This window comes from Crocodylus porosus, unplaced genomic scaffold (assembly GCF_001723895.1).
Source record: "Crocodylus porosus isolate Cpor-Errol unplaced genomic scaffold, CroPor_comp1, whole genome shotgun sequence".
NCBI lineage: Eukaryota > Metazoa > Chordata > Crocodylia > Crocodylidae > Crocodylus > Crocodylus porosus.
Genome location: NW_017728917.1, coordinates 24,268,081 through 24,288,728, shown reverse-complemented (window position 1 = coordinate 24,288,728; position 20,648 = coordinate 24,268,081). Strand labels below are relative to the sequence as shown.

Genomic DNA, 20,648 nt, shown 5'->3' with positions numbered 1-20,648 from the left:
TTTTTGAAGATGGGAACCACATTGGCCCTCTTCCAGTCCTCTGGCACCACACCAGAGCACCACGAGTGCTCGTAAGGCTGTGCCAGGGGTCCCACAATGACCTCAGCTAATTCCCTCAGTACTCGGGGGTGGAGATCATCTGGACCAGCTGGTCTGAATACATCCAGTCCCTCCAGAAGTTCCCTAACTAGTTCCTCACTAACCCTTGGCCCAGATACGCCTTCCCTGGGGCTTAAGCGGGGCCCGGGGGGTGGCTGTTCCGGTCCCTGCTCAGGAAAATGGAGGCAAAGAAGTAATTAAATAGGTTAGTTTTGTTGTCTGGTGTGATGACCAAATTTCCTAGCCCCTTGCAGGGGCCCCACGTTACCTGGAACCTTCTTTTTGCCCTCTGCTTATTTAAAAAAGGATTTCCTGTTGTCCTTGATCTGGGAAGCTAGTCCCAGTTCCATCTCCGCCTTGGCCTTCCTGACTACCCCCGTGCATCCCCGAGCAACCGCAGTATAGTCCTCTCCTGGTGATGGCCCCTCCCTTCCATTTGGTTTGCGGCTCCCTTTTAGCTAGGAGACATTCCCAGATGCTTTTGGTGAGCCATGGGGGCTTTTGCCCCCTCCTGCCCCCTTTGATCCATGTTGGGATTACCTTCCTTTGGGCTTGGAGGATCGTCTCCTTAAAGAGCAACTACTCTTCTTGGACACCTGGCTCCCCTCCCCTCCGGGTCCTCAGTGCTTCGCCAGCTATTCTACTTAGCTCACTGAAGCCTGCCCTCCTGAAAGCTAGGGCTGCTGCTTTGCTGTAGGCCTTTGCCACCTTGCGCTGGATGGTGAATTCCAGCAGGCGATGATCACTGTTGCCCAGGTGGTCGAGCACCCGCAGCCCCTCACCAGGTTGTCTCCCATGGCCAGCACTGGGTCCAACAAGGCGTCTCCCCTGGTGGGGCTGTGCACCTCCTGGGTTAGATGGAGGTCCTGCATTCTGGCTAAGAACCTACGTGAGCGGTCAGATCTGGCTGACTGCTCTTCCCAGCAGATGTCTGGAAAGTTCAGGTCCCCCATGATGACCACGTCCTTTGACCTAACTACCTCTGTGAGCTGACTTAAGAATTCCTGGTCTAGCTCTTCCCCTTGGTTGGGTGGTCTGTAGTAGACCCCCACCATGAAGTCCCTTTCCCCTCAACTGCCTTGTATTCTAATCCAGAGCACTTCAGAGTGCCCCTCCTCTGATTCTTTGCTAATTGATGAGGATGTGTATTCCTCCTTAATGTGGAGCACCACGCCCCCACCTTTCCTCCCTGTTCTGTCCCTCCTGTACAGCCTATAGCCCTTGATATTCACCGCCTAGTCATGCGTTGGGTCCCACCATGTTTCAGTGAACCCCACTATGTCTGGGTTGGTGTCAGCTAGCAGGAGGGTAAGTTCCTCTTGCTTGTTCCCCATACTGCGAGCATTTGTGTAGAGGCATTTGAGGCCTCCTGAGGATGTGTGCACTGGCCCCCTACTGTCAGCATTGCCCTAGTCTCTGTTGCTTACCTGTGTATATGTTCCTCTCATTGGTCTAGGTTGGGCTGTACTTGTAGGTGTTGCTTGGTTTGGCAGTCCAAGTCTTCCTCCGCCCTTGTCTCACCCCTTCCCCTAATGAGCCTAGTTTAAAGCCCACCGGAGGACATCCGCCAACCTAGAAGAAAACACACACTTACCTTTAGGGGAAAGGTGGAGCCCATCCCATCCGAGCATGTCTTTTGTCATGATGTGCAGGTTGTTGTCAAGGAAGCCAAAGCTTGCCTCAAGACATCATTCCCAAAGCCACCAGTTGGTCTCTGTGATGCACATCTCATGCCATCTTCTACATCTGTTCACTGGTAGGACAGAAGATAAAACCACCTGTGCACCTACCTCCTTCAGCATGCCCTCCAGAGTGTGGTAGTCCGCCATCAGGTGATCAGGGTTTCTCCTGGCTGCATCATTAGTTCCCACATACATTAGGTCCATGGGGTAGTAATCGGTGGGCTGGATCATGGTCTGGATCATCCCGTTCATGTCCTGAATCTTTGCTCCAGGTAGGCAGTAGACCTCGCGTGTCGAGGGGTCCTGGCGACAGATGGGGCCTTTTGTACCTCTCAGGATGGAGTCGCCTATGATGATCACTCGATGCTTTTTCCTTCCGGACTGCTTAGTTCCTTCAGCCTGCTCGGAGCATGGAGAGTGTGGAGTTGCCTCCTCTTCTTCCTTCTCCTCCAGAGTTGCCAGGGCCTCGTACCTCTTCTCCAGCTGGACTGGAGGAAGTGGTACTGTTGTGTGGCAAGCAGCCCTGGTTCTGGAGGTGACTGTCTGCCACTCTGCAGCGGAGGGCGCTTCCCGAAGTGCTTCTTTCTTGGGTGTGTGGCCCTGCAGGGAAAGGAAATAGCTGTCATTTTCATCTTCCGCCTCCCTGATTCCCCTCAGCCTGCTAACCTCCTGGAGCTCCCTCACCTGCGCCTCCAGGGCCCTAAGGCGGGCGCTTGCAGGACAGATGTGGAGGTCCCCAATCCCTGCCCCCACCACGGGCTCTATCTGGGTGGAGGCCTCAGACAACCCCGGGTAGGCTGCGCCCTCCCGGGCAGAGGCCCTGGCAGCACTGCATGTTGACACCATCATAGGAGTTGCTGCTTGTTTATGGCTTAGTGCAGTGCCTTTGCCCTGCCCTAGCAGGAGTCTCCTTCCTGGCCCTTCCTGCTTGCCCGCCAGTGCGAATGCCGATGCAAATGTCAGCGCGCTCTGTTCGCACAGCGTGGCTCAGGAGCGCAGCTCCCTACCAGCTCAGCTAAGAGGGACCCGGGGGGCTTCCCCTCCATATCAGGCTCAGCTGTGTCCAGTCCCTCTACCCACTTACCTTAGGGGGATCAGCTGGTGCTGCCCCCGCTGCTGGCTCCGCTGCTGCTGCATCAGCCTCCTCCTTGAGTCAGGTAAGGGAGCACACATGTGTGCGGGACACATGTATGCCTGGATCCCTCCTCTCCTCCCTGCTCCTGGCTCCCAAGTGCTAGGGGCTACATCAAACCGTGGCTTTTAAAAGCTGCAGTTTGAATTTCCCACCGCTGCCCCAACGGCCAATCAGGCGCTCCGGTCTTCCTGGAAGTGCCTGCGGTCCCGCTCCCTATGCTACCCCACTGAGGGGATCTGGTGCCTCCTGAGCCTGCTCCCTGATGATTAACCCCGGGGGGTGCTCCCTAGCTTGGGGGGACAGTCCCCCGTAGTCCACCCTTTGTTTGCATGCACTGTTTGTGCAGTGCGGCTTGGGAGCGCAGCTTCCTACTGGGTCAGCTAAGAGGGACCCGGGGGGCTTCCCCTCCAGATCCGGCTCAGCTGTGTCCGGTCCCTCTGCCCACTTACCTTAGTGGGATCTGCTGCTGCTGCGTCCGCCTCCACCTCAGGTCAGGTAAGGGGGCACATGTGCGTGCAGGACACACATGTGCCTGGATCCCTCCTCTCTTTCCTGCTCCTGGCTCCCGAGTCAAACATCAAAGCAGCCTGGATTGGAATTGAGCCCTGTTGACCAGACACTTCCTCTTCTGAGTCAGGGGTTTATATGGGAGGGAGTGAAGGGTCAGCTGACCCTGACCAGACATTCTGGTGGTAGGGAGTGGGTGGATGGATAGACCCAGTTGAAGGTTTCTGGCCAGCTTGGTATATCCACAGGTACCCATAGGTATTTGGATGTCTAAGGCCCCTTCTACAAGTTATAGGTATTCCACAATTATTTGGTGAATAGTGCAGTTATCTGGAGACCAGCCACATGTGCAAAGTAGCTATCACACAATAAAAAGCTCCAACCAGGTATTAAGTTAGACCTCAAAAATGTGTACTAAATGTGTAGCTGGTAGCTATTGAGCTTTAATTTGTATGTGTATCAGGGTCTCCCTGGTGACTGGGAGCCCTATCAGTTGACAGGGCTCTCAGCCACAGGGGTGCACCATGCCCAGTTTAAAACCCCCAAAGACCTAGGGATTTCAGCAGCTGCAATCCCCAGTGTCTAGAGATTTCCTGCATTCCTGAGCCCTATGCAAATTCAGTGAAGGGAAAAAACTTTTAAAGTTTTTCAGGTAGTATTTATGTAGACTTATCACTCCTATCTTGTGTTTGCTTTCAACCAGTATCCTAGCAAATACATTTTTTTCAGAGCAGCAGTGATTCAGACAGCCAATTTCAAGCAAGTTTGTATAATATTTTGGGAAAGAAAATGTAGAATTTGAAATTGTCAGTAGTCAGATCTAAGACTTGAATTCCTCCAATGGATGCATAGAAATATGCCAGCTAACAAGTGTGTCTTAGCACAATGGTTTGGGTTTTGAATACTTGCAGTGAACAACTCTTGAATGATCTACAGTCTGAGAAAAACTCTATGATATACATTTCTAAAATGTACATTTGAGAAAATCAGTCTGAGCACAAAGAGAAAAAGATTTGAAATTTGTTAAATAAATTATTTGTTTCAATATATTAGCCCAGTTTAGGGCTAAGATTCTTGCCCTAAATATATGATAGTTCAGTTTGACACTCATAGGTTTCCTTTCTGATCTATTGGGTCAGAAACATGAAGTTCTTGCTTTGCTAATGAAATCAATGAAAATTTTGTCTGATCAAGGACTGAATTTGGACCTAAGAACAGGGCTGTCAGTGTATGAATGCACTAACTTGGATTCAGATCTTCGTGTGAATCCCAAAAGAAAGAGGCATTTATTCATTTCATGACATTGTCAAATAATACAGTTGCAAAACTGTTTCAAAGCCTAAGGATTGGGCTAATATGAAGGCTGAAGTGCCTTTGAAGATCAAACTCATGGCAATCTGGGGAGGTGCTGGATGATTGGAAAAATTCAACTATAATGACCATCTTTAAGAAAAGGAAAAAGGAGGATCCAGGGAACTACAGACTGGTCAGCCCCCCCTCAGTCTGTGGTAAAATCATGGAGCAGGTCTTCAAGGAATCCATTTCTAAGCACCTGGAGGTGAAGATGGTGATTAGTGATGGCTAGAAAATAGTATTTAGGTTTGCTTTTAGGAATTGGCTTTTAGGTAAAGTAGATAACATTAGAGATTTCCTGTCCCTTGGGAAGGGGGCTGGACCCAATGATCTTGCCAGGTCCCTTCCAGCCCTAATGTCTATGAAATCTATGAAATAATGATCCAGGGGAATGGCAAGGGTTAATTGATTTTTAAAAGCCTGTTTGAAGTCAGCAGCCACACAGGCTGGGACACTGAAGACATGTACCACACCATAATAGAGATAAGGGACTCTGCAGCATTGCAGTTGGGCACTGTGACCCGGCATCAGAGCCCATGGGATTTCTGTTTTTTGGTAAACAGACCAAATTAGGAGGCCTGGTAAATAACTAATTTAAGGTGTATGCATGTGGTGGATTTGTTGGAACAAAGAAATATGCTGACAGGAAAGAATGTGAACAGTACGACAACTACAGCAATACCAATCAATGATGCCCAGAGATGAGTCATCAGAAGGGAGAAAGAATACAAAAGGAGGGATTTCAGAGCAGCAAAGGGTTCCTGAGAGGGGAGCCCAAGGCTACTATGGACAGAGGGCACACCACTACTTTGTCTTACCCACTACACTGGGGTGGGGCTCAGCCCTTGACCTCCAGGCTGCGGACACCTGACATTCAAGAGAGAACCTCAGGGTGAACCTTGTGTACTGGCCAGACATAGCTTTCCTCTGTAACAGCTTTAGATACAGATATAGAATTGTTTACATTATTCTTATCTGCTATCACTGTGTATCAATAAAATGTGCCTATTATTGAATGGAGAGGTTGTGGTTGGTCTGAGGGTTTGGATCTGCCTGGAACAAGATATCTGGGTCGTAAATCCAGTGCCGATAGTTGGGAAAACCAGTCAGCATGGATTCACCAAGGGCAAATCATGCCTGACCAACTTGATTGGCTTGTATGAAGAGATGACTGGGTCTATGGATGCAGGGAAGGCAGTGGATGTCTTGACTTCAGCAAGGCTTTTGATACGGTCTCCCACAACATTCTTGCAAGCAAGCTAAGAACTATAGGTTGGATGAATGGACTGGAAGGTGGATAGAAAGCTGCTGGATCATTGATGTTTGGCAGGCTGCTAGCATCAAGTGGACTACCCCAGAAGTTGGTCGTGGGGCCTGTTTTGTTCAATAATTTCATTAACAATCTGGAGGATGGGATGGAATGCACCCTCAATAAGTTTGCAGATGACATCAAGCAGGGGGAAGTAATAGATATGTGGTGGGGCTGAGATTCAGAGAGACCTTGATAAATTAGAGAATTGGGCCAAAATAAATCTCATGATGTTCAACAAGGACAAGTGCAAGTCTTGCACTTAGGACGGAACAACCCCATGCACCAGTACACACCAGGGACTGACTGGCTAAACAGCAGTGCTGCAGAAAAGGACCTGGTGGTTGCAGTGGACACAGTAAGCTGAATATGTGAAGAAGGCTAACAGCATAATGGGCTGCATTAGTAGGAGCATTGGCAGCAGAACAAGGGAAGTGATTATTTCCCTCTATTCAGCACTGGTGAGGCTAGATCTGGAGTCATGGGTCCAGTTTTGAGCCCCCCACTACAGAAAGGATGTGGACAAATTGGAGAAGGCCAGTGAAAATGGTTAGGGGGATGGGGCACATGCCTTGTGGAGGAGAAACTGAGATAAGTGGGTTTCTTTAGTCTGGAGAAGAGAAGATAGAGGGGGGATTTAGTAAAACACTGAAACAGGTTATCCAGAGAGGTGGTAGAAGCTCCATCCTTGGAAGTTTTCAAAACACTGCTAGACAAAACTTTGGCTGGGATGATCTAGTTGGGGATGGTCTTGCTTTGAGCAGGAGGTCAGACTAGATGACCTCCTGAGGTCTCTTCCAAACCTAATTTTCTATTTTTCTGTTATTTGATAGCAGCCTTCAACTACCTGAAGGTTGGAGCTAGACTGTTCGCAGTGGTGGCAGATGATAGAACAAGGAGCCATGGTTTCAAGTTGCAGCAAGGGAAGTTTAGGTTAGATATGAGGGAAAACTCTCATTAGGAGGGTAGTAAGGCGCTGGAACAGGTAACCCAAAGAGTTTGTGGAATCTCCAACCTTCAGAATTTTTAAGACCGGCTACACAAAACCTTGGGTGGGATGATCTAGTTGGGGATGGTCCGGCTTTGAGTGTGGGGTTGGACTAGATGACCTCCTGGGTTCCTTCCAACCATAATTTTCTATACTTCTGTGATCACTGTGAAGAAATGTGTAAAGTACTTGCTCATAATCTTTTCAACTAGTAGCCACTGCTCTTCATCTCTCATGCTGAAAATATACAAATCACAAGAAAATGTTGAAAGAAGGAAATGAAAAGAATCGCCCAGTGTAGAATTGTTGGCAGTTTCTTTTGCAATTGTTGTATTGCTAGGGATGTCTATTTTTTCATCTTCTGTGCAAGGTAATAACCACTATTGGATTTTAGAAATTAGATTACAAGCACAGCTGAAGTACAGACATCTGGTCTGCATAGGAACATTTTACTCAATTTTATTTCACTTCTAATATAAAGCTGTATTAATGTTTTAGTGAATGACCAAACTGAAAACTCATTCACTCATTCCCCAAGATGTAAGGGCATTTCATGAAAATGAAAGGTGAAGGATGGGCTTCTTCATCTGGAATACCCATCTTTCCATATGTGGGCTGCCTATTTGGCATAGTTAGTTCTTAGCTTCCTAGAACCTAACTTCTTTGTTAATCTTTTTTGTTCATTGAGAACCTGATTAGAAATTTTCCACTGGAATAAACTTTAGTTTCCAAATGAGAGACATTTCTTTTTCAGAAAGAAAGGCACCATTCTTGTTGACATCACTTGACAAATTGCCTGGCTATCTGAGGGCAAAATTAAGCCCAACAATAGATTTACTACAAGGCACATCCTTTAATGAGTCTTGTAGTGACAGTACCATATCATTTGCAAAGCATGCTTTTGAACAATTAATTATATCTATTGATACATAAGCAAATCAAAATATGTTTCAATACCCAGTAAAGGAAGACATGAGGCTTATACACTGTATTGCCCTGAGTGCCTTGATAACCTCTGTAGACCTAGTGTTAAAGACCTAGTGCAGCAAACTCAAGTACTGCATCTGAAATCAAGTACTGCTCCAGTACTGCTAAAATCAAGAACTGATTCAGTAAAATCAAGTACTGCTCCTGAAAGGCAGCATAGTAAGGCATGTACAGCTGAAGTCAGGGTTTATTTAAAACAGTTTGACGAATGAGGGGATGAACTGAATCAAAGACAGAGTCAACTAAATTATTTGTCCTGAGAAGTGGACAACAGGTAAAAGGGCATAACACTGATATGAGTACAGCATATCCTATGATTATCATGTGAGTACAGGGAGGCTATCCAAGAGTGCAAAGGGGAAAAACATTCACATTCTTCACAGACACTGGCTTTGGCATGTAATCTAAGGAAAAGAAAAAGCATCTCAGGGAATATTTGTGCTACAATGCATAAGCAGTGTGTAAAGATAGATAGTTTTGAGCTAGACACAAAGCTAATTTTAGAGGGATCCTTTTTGACTTAAGTTTACCTTGGGTATTGTCAGCCAGCATCTCCCAATTGTCTTTAAAGTAGGGTCTTCTCTTAGCACACTCAGTTAAGTTCATAAGTGCGTGGTTCAGACTGTCGTTGGGAGGACATTGCCCAAGCCTGCAGTATTAGTTGAAGAAATTGTGAATAATGTTTAACTTTTAATTAAATCATAATAATTCTGACTTTTATAAACAATACTATCACCAGTTTTATAAAGTGTAATATGGAAGAAATTTAGATATCAACTCTGGATACCACTGTCTTGCTTTGAAAGAAATTGTCAAATCTTCCATATAGTTTCTGTAGTTTGTTTGCTGTATCGGTATGTTATTCTGCAGTGTAGAATTCTAGGTCAGAATGTCAGGCAGCCTCATAATCAATATTTGTTCTGTTTTATCTGAATTCAATAGAGAATTTTCCAAGGAAAGAGAAAAAGCCAAGGCCCGTGGGGACTTTCAAAAGCTACGTGAAAAACAGCAGCTTGAAGAGGATCTGAAAGGATATTTAGACTGGATTACCCAGGCAGAAGACATTGACCCTGAGAATGAGGAGGGTGACGAAGAAGGCAAACGCAACAGTATGTATTCTTTGCTCTATACTTCACTTAGTGAAAGACAGTTAATCTACATAGAAAAAGAGTTATGTGAAAGTGAAAATGTAGCATCTCAAATATTACTACATTAATTTCAGGTTGTGTAAAAATGTGTATTAGTTGAACAGCCACATCTTTATTAATATTCAGATACCTACTGTCATGAATTATAGGTTGGAAGCATATCATTATATTGTGACCTGAGTTACCCTTGTAGAAATAATGGGCTGTGCTATTTTGACAACTGCTACTGAGGTTTAAGAAAATCATTGTTTTTAAAAGGTTTTTCTGTTTTGTTTTTGTTTCCTAAAAAGACAGTTGCCATACAGATGGTACGCAACTCAATGACATTTCAGATCTAGACTCTTGTTGGCATAGCCAAAGGAATTGTCAGTGGATGTGTGCATTAAACAGTACATTCTAAATCCCACCTGCAAAACCCAGAAGTTAAAGGGCACTGAGAACAAAAAAAGGGTTACATGTGAAAGTTTTAGGTTGTGTTAAGAAAAACAATTTTTATGAATTCTGCAAGTAAAAAAATTGATACTCAACTTTCCTTTTGCCTAGTCATTAACCATGCTTGATAAAGATACATGCAAGCCATCATTTCTAGTAATGGAAGATTTCTGCTACTATAAGTGATTCCAGCAGGAGTGCAACAGGACTGGCCCCTGAGTGTGGCCACTGCTCCAGCTCCTTGGCATACTGCTTGCTGTTTCTCCTGCCATGCCTTGATATAAATATTATATTATGTTGGGAAGCTGCCCCAGAGTGCTGGAGTGATCCTGGAAGTGCTGCCTCTTGTCTGACTTAACTTATTTAGCTGGACCCTTGGTTCTACTCATCACTGGACCATCAGGCCACTAATAAAAATTATTCTCCTTCCAGCTGCCACTGCCTATGCCCTATGGGCCCTAATTGTGGCCTGAAAGGCCCTAATCATGCCTGAGGAGTATAAATTGTGGCCTTCATCCTTCCCATAGCCATGCCCTGCCTGGCATGTCTCAGTGTTTCCATCCACTGGGACCTCTGGCCTTATCTTAGTTTCAGCCCAGCAGGTCTCTTGCCTTTGCAGGGCTGCACATTTCCTCCTAGCCTACAAATCACTTGACTTTATCCCATGCAGTCCACTGGGTCCCAGACCCTTGCAGGCTCTATCTTGGCCTGAGCCCCTTATGGCATGGAGCGCCACCCAGGCATCCCACCTGTGGCCTCCTGCTGCTCCTGCAGCCACAATTCAAGCCTCCAGTCAGAAACAGGAACAGACACACAAGCAAACTGCTTCAAACTAAAATACTTAAACCCCACTCTGGGTCCCTATCCTACTCCTACCGCTTCCTGTCTCCTTCTAGCTCTCTATGGTACCTTGAGTGCCTGTTGTACTATCTCCAATAACCCCATTCCATAGGAGCTCCTCTTCCTTCAGAGGTCAGGGCCAGACTACCTGCTGTGGCTCAAGAGCAGAGCTTATCTTCCTCTGAGCTTCACCTATTCTTGTCATCTGATCTTCTGATGGTGACAAATCAGACATAAGGATTTCTCCTTTGCCCACTAATAAGCCTCCTTGTCTCTGTAGCATCCACCCCAGCTGCTCTGTAGTCTTTACTTATTTGACTGCCTGGAGGTTTGCCCCTTTGTGGCTTGTTGCAGGGCAGCTGACTCCGGGATAGCCAGTCGCAGTTTGTAGCCCTGTCACCTCGGAACTGTTTTCTTTCCAGCAGCTGGCTTTTGCTCAGCTGTCTGCACCAGATGGCAGGTCTTGCTCTGTTTCTTTGTTTTTCTTAAAGTAACAGGAGCCCTTTCCCCCTGTTACAGGGAGCACTACAAACATTCAGGCTGCAGCCCTTGCTCCTTGTGTATTCCTGAGACTGGGGTGATCCCGTCTGGGGAAAGCGTGATCTCAGGGAGACTGGAGCTGCAGGGCAAAGCCCTGCCCACTTCTCGCATCAGGAACTCCAGTGCCCAGGACCCAAGCAGATGGAGCAGCATGGAAGAGCCTCCCATCTGCTTCACATACTGAGGACTCCAGCGTGTGAGAAGCCTGTAGGAAGCATTTGGTTTCTCCTTCCTCCCAGTCTACAGGAGGCGAAGAAGCAGGTGCCCCCTTGCACCTTCTCCAGTCCAGGGTAGAATCTTTGGAAGGCATGGGAGCTTTTCGCCACAACTGCAGTCCTCTTGGTGCCTGGGAGGAGTTAAGCCATGGGAAAGTGTACATTCATTCTCCCAGGAGCAACTTCTAACTGGTTGGAGTCAGGCTATTTTTCTCCTAGAACCACAAATTTTGCTTTGAGAGAAAAAGCTGGAATATCTGTACACTTGTGGCTTCTACTGGGAGAGTGACAATTCTCTTCGTAGAAACAGAAGATCTGTACATGGCTGAAGTCATCTTTATTAGTAGCATTACCCTGTGGTGGAATCTTTGTGGAATTCCATTCAAAATCTAAAAACTTATATTGTAGGATACTTATTATTCACTTATTACAGGGCACAGTGCTAATGACAACCATGATTATGAATGTTTAACACCTTCAGTTTTCTACCATGATAATCCTCTACTGCTTCCAACCAGAGTTTCAGCAGAGAATCTGAAATTAATATATTACATTTATGACTTAGCATCAACTGCCCATTGTTTGTAGTTGTCAACTGAAGTGTGTTTATCTGACAAAGACATTTAAAACACTAGTCTGGTAGAATTTTTTTAGACTTCTTTATATATGCAAAGAAGTGATTAAAATGTTACTAGAAAATATATGATGGAGTAAGTGAGTGACATGCAAAGTTAGGATGTATTTTGCAGGGTGTCATAATATTGTACCATTAACCACAATATTGGAGACTGAGAGCTAGCTTTCAATATCCTTATTTATGTTGAGCAGTAGCTTTCTCTCTTGAAATAATCTAAATGAATGAAGGAGAGGTATTTGCCAAATTAGATATCACTCAGTCTATCTAGAAGTACTGGAATGTGGCCTTGAGTAATTTGTTACAAACAGATTCTGAACAGTGTTTCCATGTATTACATCAATGCATATTCATTATTACTGTTTTTGCTGTTTTAGACACTTTTTGTTCTCATGGCCAATAATGTCTGAACCTGTATTGCTTGCAGCAAGATACAATGTTACTTGAATGACGTACTGTGGCCTAAGTCCCCGTTGCAGGTGAAAAATGCCTAGAGTGGGTACAGCTGGTTTTGCCCCTAAATTTTTATTGCAGGATAAGATAAGGAAATAGGATGTGGGTAGAAAATATGTAGGGTAAGCCAGGAGTTTGAAATTAAAATTCAGATCATGGTGGCTATTTTATTTGATGCTAAAACCAAAGTTATAACGAGAAATATGTGAGAAATGACAGGAGAGCACTACTTCAGACAGTGCAAAAATATAACATTGAGCATGGACCATGTTGCGTCTTAAAAACTCTATACGTTAATGACCCAGTCATCACAGGGCTCTAAGGAAGTAAGTAGTATTCCAGTAGACTTCAATTAGATTTTAATAACATGAAGAGTACAGTGGACCTGTATGCTTTAACATGCTTATTGAAAATCCATTGGTACTGTATTGTTGTTGAACTGACATCTCCTACGGACATGTTTAGCTTCTGTACCAGTGGTTCTCAACCTATTTAAAGTTAGGGCTTTTCTAAATTTAGCAGCACCCTGGTTGGGAATCACTGTTGTACTGCCTTATCTTATTGGTTCTCAAATGAGTGTTGCTGCCACTGCCAGATAAAACTGGCTTAAACACCTGGTGCACACACAGGTTGGGAAGGGCTGTGGGACTTCAGTGTTAATTAGGCTCCTTGCTGCCTAGGTTATTTTTGTAAATTGGACTTAAACTCCTGTGAATCACTTTGACACTTTTGGAAAGTCTACCCAGTACTTCTCTGGTTTCATCTTGGCCTGCAGATGAGCCATTGGCTTTGTTCACATGAATTTAAAAAAACAGATAAAAAATTAGGATGTGAAAGCATCAGTGAAGTAGGTTTTCAGTTGTGGGTGAAATCTGGGTGATGCTATGGTTGCCAAATACTTTGAACTTGTTTTGTACCACAAAACAAACAGGGCATAAGTACGTATTTAGGACAGTCTTTACATTGTAGTCTCACTTTTCAGTTGTATAGTGAAAATAGATTTTGATTCAGCTGGCTCATAAAGGTTTTATAACATGCATTCCACAAGCACACACATTTTTGTTTTGCAATAAGCTAATGATCACCCAGTGTTGTCTTGGCATTGAAGAAGCCTATACATGTTTTTTGAGTGGAAATTTCTGCTGAACAGACAATCTCCTAAAGTTCTACTGGATTTGAGTATGTGCTTTTATATATGAAGAGTGAAGCTACCTTTTTAGTATGAAATGTGACCATATATAAATGAAAAATGGAAGCCTGAAAAATGGCTCTTTAATTCAAAGTGTTGTGGTATATTTTTTGTAGGGAAGGATCTCTAGTTACCTATCCAATAGACACATTCAGTGAAAGAAGCAGCACTTGTGCCCATCATGGTGTTGAACTTCTAAGTTAGGTGCAGAGTGAACTTTAAATAACTGGCACCACAGTAGTGAGTGTCTAGGAAAGAGCTTTAAAGTCTTAAGAGAAAAATTTGGTCTAGATTCACCTTCCAGATTGTAACATGTTGGGGTTCCAGGGATGGCCGTGATGCCCACTGGTGGCTCTACAGCCATGCCCCAATCCACCTCTAGGGCACCCTCCTGTCTTTCCTGCCACACCATGTTGGAAATAAAATAGGAAGTCTGCCCACAGACCTTTGCATAGCTCTGCTTCCATTGAACCTCCACTAGGGCCCCCGCACTCTACTAGTGCTCACTGGTCTCAGTTTCCTAGCTAGGCCTCTGTGGTCTCAGTCCCCTGGCAGGACACCCAAAGCTTATGGGTTAATTGTGTGGCTCCAAATCCTCCCCTTTACCATGTCCCATGCCTCTCAGGCATTATGGTAACATTGTTCCCTCTGTGAGGCTTTGGCTTTCTTGGCCTCTGCCCCATTACTTTGGCTAGGCCTTCTAGCCTGGGCCCCACTGAATTGGACCTGGCTTTGAGGCTCTAGCTCCATTTGTTCCTGTGTGGCTGCACCCTCTCTCTCTACCCACTCTGGGCTCAATAACTGCTTGACCCTGCCCCTGGCTGGGCTCACGGCACTCAAGTGCTCCCTGGGCACTAATGAGGCCTCCCTTACCTCCTCTTCCAGCCTCATCCCAAACCACCAGTCAAAACAGTAATGTAAATCATAAGCCCCTGGGTTGTAACATAAACAACAACAAAGGAAGCAATCCTGTGCCCCTTTATGAGGGCAAACCTTTACCCTGAGTATAGCATGCCTCCCTGCCAGGGTACCTCACAAGTTCCCTGAAATTCCCTGTTCCTGTAGGCAGCAAAACACTAGGCCCAGCATCCCTGAACAGGAGCTTCTTCCCCTGTCACAGCCAGGGAGAGAAGCCCCTGTCAGCCCCAACATTGGGTTTATATGCTCTCAGGACCCTGCGTACATCTGGTCAGCTGAATGCTTGCAGGTATTTGCTCACTGCCTCATTTTGCCCTGTTGCCCTGGCAACTGGCAGGTGCTGCACCCTGCCTGCCCTGCAGTGCTCCCTGGCTGGGCTGCCTTTATCTTAAAGTACGTGAGAGCCCAGGGCTGTCTGTTATACAGATATACAAGTGGCTAATTTTTAGAACTGGTTTTCAAGCAAAAACTCATTTTAGAGCTGCTGGCTCCGTTCATGACAATTTTTATTGTGGGACTAGCCAATTGCCCATCAACAATGACCGGGGGAGAGGGGGACAGGCAGGGATGGAGCTGCCACTGCTCTGCCTCTGACCCCGTGGGCCCCCCCCAACTGCTTCACCCTGCAGCGTCACCACCTCCCAGGCATGGGAGAGGGCACCCTGTGCTCCTGCCAATGTATGTCCGGCCATGCGGAACCCCCTTTCCCCCTGGCTCCCTTCCCTCTCTCCGAGCTGTTCTCAGGGCCCAGTGGTGGTGGCAATGGGGCACAACTGCCACTGTGCCCCCACTTCCTGCTTCCCTTCCCTCATCCTCCCAACCACTTCCCCCTCCCCACTCAGGGCCCAGCAGCAGCGGTGGTGAGGCCGGAGCTGGGGAACAAGGCAAGCGTTGTGCTGCCACCTCCAAGGATCAGGGCTGGGGGGAGCGAGGCCAGTGGTGCTGGCTTGGCCCTCCCACTGCATCCCTGCCATCATAGCAGTGCTCCACTGTCCCAGGCTGTCCCCACCACCATGACAGTGGGGACTGAGGGGCCAGAGGAGCCAGCGCTGCTGGCCTCATCCACCCATTCTGATCCTTCAGTTCCCTCCATCGGGGGGGGGGGAGGGGCAAGCAGGGACTGAGCCCTGCCTCCAGCTTCACCCCTGCTTCTTGTCTGGCCCCATTCCCCCTGCTCTCCCTTCCCCCCACCATGTCAGGTCTGGGTCCATTTTCCCACCCCCTCCTTCTCCCTCTGCCTCCAAGGAGCAGGGCTGGGGAGAGGGGATGGCTCAGCCATGACGGCAGGGACTGAGGGGTGCGGGGGTAGCGAGGCCAGCACCACTGTCCTCACCCCTCTGCTCCAGCCCCTCAGTCCCCACTGTCATGGCAGCGCTTCTGTCTGTGGAGAACACTCTGATTGGTTGTTTCAGTAAGCATTGTGACTGTCTGCCAAGGCAACCAATCAGAGTGCAAATAAAGTGTTACGGGCAGACAGACAGACTAAGGCTTTTATAATATTAGAATGTTGTTCGTATTTACAAAGTTGGAAGGTGCTACCTAGAGATATTGTGGAAACTCCAGACCTGGCAACAGGTTAGACATGACTAGGATGATTTAGTCAGGAATGATCCTGCCTTGAATAGAGGCCGAACTAGATGACATCATGAGTGGGGATCCTGTTTTTTTCTGATTTAAAAAAAAAATCTCCAATTTTTGGTTTAAAAAATGTAACCCCAAATCTACTTTTTTGTGATTAAAATGAAACACCTCTATCTACATTAGTTGTTTTTTTTTTCATTTTAATCATGGAACAATGTAGATTACATTTGGGTTACATTTTTTTAACCAAAAATTGGGGATTTTTTTAATTAAGAGAAAACCAGGATCCCTGATCATGAGGTCCCTACCAACCCTACTTTCCTATGATTATCAGAGCACTGAACCTTGCTTAATGGCCAAACTTTCCTGCAATAACTGCAGAAATAGATTTTGTGCAAAATTTATAAAATTGTCAGGCAACCTGTGTTACCTAAGCGTTTAAAAAAAATGTAACCTGTTTCCCTGTTTTCATTTATCTAAATATTTCATATCATGCCCATGTTATTCTATAAGGATTTTTACTGTTAACCAATGAGTATTAACTGTTGGCTGAATAACAGAATAGATCAAACTATTGAGATAACAAATACATTGCTAAGATAGTTCCTTGGGTTATTTTTTTTCATCAACCAAATCCTGGTTCCCTCAAAGTAAATGAATACACTTCCATAAACTACAAAAGGATTAGGATTTGGTAATGCAGAAATCCATATAAAATGTGATGACTTTATGCTGTGGTTAGTTATGCTGTTGATAATTTCATTTTATGTTTTGTCTAACATTGCTTGTGTTGTATATGTGGACATATTTTTTTTTTGCATTGCGACTGCTGCCATCTACTGTGTAAATGATGGGATTACATGTATTTAACACCAAGGGGTTACGTTGGCTGACTTAATGGAAGAGAAGAAAAAAAGCAGATTTAAGTGCTTTAAAGGTTCTTCTAATAAACATGGTAATATAAGTTCTGTTTTACAGTTGAACTTCTGTGTGTGCAAATGCTGCATTTTATGTGTTGGTTCTTGAAAGCATATCTACATTTTTTAACATAGAAATCAATGTCTTTTGCATGTAGATACCCCTCATGCATGTAAATGGTCTGCTGTTTCCAATGCATGCTTTGGATTGATGCTTCAGTGCTTTAACTTTCTAAAGCTTCGTTTTTATCCAGTTATATTTCCAGTGAAGTGTGCCTTTGTCTGAGAGTGTTCTAAGCATAGGCTTACCTTTTGAAAAGGCAGGTGCGCCAGATATAAAAGCATCTCTTAAATTCAGATATAGAAAAACCTACTACGGTATTTCAAAAGCTGCATAATTGATTATAGCGTAAGATTAGAACGGTAGGTTGCACAGTTATATTATTCTGGTAGTTTTTTCTTCAATTAATGCAAAACTCAGCAAACTAAATAAAATGCTTTTATTGAATGTACCTTTTTCTTTCCTTCTTAGGTTTTTTTTTGTTTATCATTTCCCCCTCCCCCAGTGGAAACGGATAAGGCTTTTACAATATAGCAGTTAATTTCCAATCTACACCCTTTAAATAATGGCAAACATAGCAATTTGTCAAAATCACAATGATAGCAATTAGGACGATTTAGTTTAAAAACCTGCCTACAACTGAATTATTGGAGCAAATAGCTTGCTTACTATGGTGAGGCAATCAGTTTTGTTAAATAGCTGCTAAGAGCCCGAGTGCAGCTGACTTATTTGACCCAGTTACTTTATAGAATGAAAAATATCAAGCCAAACTGAAACGTGCATGTTGATTAGGATAATGTAGGTTCATTTTCAGAAAAAAGATGAACCTCAGGAAATTCAAGAATAATATTTGGATATTAGGTAATATTTCACGTAACTGTATCTGCTAATTGAATATGATATACATAGATTTGCGTTGTAACTTGAAGAAAATGCTTACTGTATATTTTTAAAAGTCTTGTTGAAACTGCTTGAAATTATTTATCTTGCTTGAACTTTTCATAGTAACTGAGATAACAGGATGGAGTTCTCCTTTCTTATGAATTTTGAAAAAACCCTCCAGTATTAGCAGTTTGTTATACACAGTAGTTGAAGTTCACTGGTTGAACCTGCTCAACCATGAGTCTACTCATGGGTAAGCAAGGACTTTAGGATTTAGGCCTTTTGTATAGGAGAGCCGTTCCCAAACTGTGACAGATTGCGCACCACCAATTTAAAATGATACAAACTTAGGTGCCACCAGCAAAATATTATCATATAAAGTAATTATAATAAATCTGTTAATGCATACCGCTGACGGGTTGTCTGTGTACCACTGGTGGTACCCGTACCACAGATTAGGAACCGCTGGATAGGATATGGTCTATGTTAATCGTGGCTGTGACTGATGTAGAGTAGAGATACCAGAGTTAGTATTAAATTGGATAGCTTGAATACAAGTAGTGGCCTGGCCATGGCAGCTCAGTGCAGACTAACTGTCAGGGCATTACTCAGTATCTCAGCTGAATTTTGCAGGAGTGACTGCAGTGTGGGCATACACATTTGAGAGTATGATTTTCAAAAGCATTTGGCTTTGACCAAACTTTGCTTCCATTTATGTTCTTGAGGATTTACTACTAACATCAGTAAGAGCAGAATTAAGCTGGCATAGGTCATAAATATTTGTCTTGAGCCATACTGCATTTATTTTTAGAGAAGTCCTATGGAAAAATTGCAGTACCAGGTCCTCTTTCCTTTACTGATTCCAGATAAAATATATTCTCCAGCTGTTTTATTGAATATACAAGTTTCCCAAAACTCATGATGCAGTCTCTCAAGATTTCAGGTAATCTATAGCGGTGGGGGTTGGTATACTGTTATATCTGCATTGACACCAGCTGTGTACAGGCATTCATTTCTACTGGAAGAAATTTCTTCTGGTAGAAAAATAGCTGAGGAGCTGGACTGCACAGACATTCCTCCAGCCAGTGGCTGGAGAGCTTCACAGGAAACTCTTTAGCCGGGTGTCACTAAAGGGCTGGTCCATGGGTAACTTGCACCCTTAGGGGAGCCTATAAATTGACAGCCTGTCCTTTCGCTTGCTTGGAAAGGGGGCGGACCATCAAATGGAACTTGGCAGCTGCTGAGAAGCAGCACCACCCACAGGCAGCTGAGGAGGGTTCCACCTCTGTGAGAATGCACTCCCCATCCTGCCAATCACCTGATTGGTGGGGGTCCATTTTTCTATGATAGAGACCCTCCCAGTTCTCCTCTTCAGGAGAACAGCTTCTGCTCCTTGCATTTCTCCTAGCTGACCTGGAGCAGTGCAAGGACAGGGGGGAGCACTCAGCCACTGCAGAAAAGCTCTGGAAGCCTTGTGATGTCGGCATAGCATCCTTCCTTGCCTTGTGCTGCTCTAGGCCAACCCAAAGCAGCGTGGAGTGAAGCAGGGGCATTTGGTTGCAGTGACAAGGTTCCTGGGCCTTGCCACCATGGTACAGCACTGAGACACAGATTGCCCTGCTCTGATCTGGGTTAGCTGGGTAGCACAGGCAGCAGGGGAAGGCTGAAAGATCAGTAGGCGGGAGCCCAGTTCCCAGCCTCTCTGGCTTTTCCTTGCTTGTCCACCACTCAACTGAACGAGTTTAAAAGCCAAAGGGGCCAGGAGCTGAGTGTGCATAGGCTTTTCTCAGCCCAGCTCCCTCTTGCTACCCTGCTGCCCACTGAATGGCAGGGCAATGATTTAAAAGCTGGTAGCTATAAGCAACTTCCTCAAGCCACACTCTCAGCCACCAGCTTTTAAATTGCCCAGCTGCTCATCCAGTGGCCACTGGAACCCAGATGAGGGCAACTTCATTGGAGCCCCACTCCTAGCTGCTGGCTTTTAAATCACTGACTTGTCACTGAGCTGGGCAGAGCGATAAGGGAAAGCCAGTATGGGCACATCCAGACAATCCTGCATGTGCCTCTTGCAGCATCTCAAACCCCTGCAGCAGCGCAGGGGCAAAATTAGGCCCCTGGATATGGGTAAAAAAAAAAATGAAGTGAAAAAAAGCGGGTCCCGGACATTGTCCTGTGGCAACCAGAGGCTGGGCCCTCCACAGAGATGCTCTGGCTGCCAGACCATCTCTGTGGTTGGCCCTTGTCCTGATGCTAGCTGCAGGGAGCTGGACCTGGGCTCCAGTGCTGGTAAGTAAGGAGTTGGGGGGCTGGAGGTGGGGGGAGGGGACAAGGGGAGGACCCCCACTGGCCCCGCCTGCTTCCCCAGCCCCTCAGATCCCTGCTCTGCCCGGCCCTCCCGCCCAGTCCCTTCCCTGCCCAATCCCTGCCCTGCCTGGCCACATCCCCCGCATGCCTCCCGAGCCCCTCTGATCCCTGCCCTGCCTGACCCCAGTCTCCCCACAATTAAAAAAACCCCAACACCCTGGCACTCACCGGCAATACAGCTGCCTGTCTGGGTCACTGGGCCCCCTCGCCACCTGCACAGCGGGGCCAGGCGACAGCCCCAGCAGCCCCAGCTCGGGCCGCACTGCTCTCCACTGCCCTGTGCTGCCGGGGGTGAGGGCTCTGCTAGGCGGCCCTGGAGCCCCCACAGCCCCTGCAGTGAATACAGGGGGAGGTTTTTTGGAATTTTTTTAAGTGCTGGAGGCTGGGGTGGAGGGGAGCCATCAGGGGGCTGGG

The 20,648-nt window shown here is 45.9% G+C and overlaps 1 protein-coding gene across 1 annotated transcript in view; it reads left to right on the top strand.

Annotated features, from left to right (window-relative positions):
• Positions 1-20,648, top strand: part of CACNA1D (calcium voltage-gated channel subunit alpha1 D) — a 247,120-nt gene that overhangs the window by 52,501 nt on the left and 173,971 nt on the right. Inside the window, exon 7 of the mRNA XM_019537015.1 lies at positions 9,003-9,169. Within this exon, the coding sequence (XP_019392560.1) occupies positions 9,003-9,169 (167 nt within the window). The remainder of the gene's footprint in view (positions 1-9,002; positions 9,170-20,648) is intronic.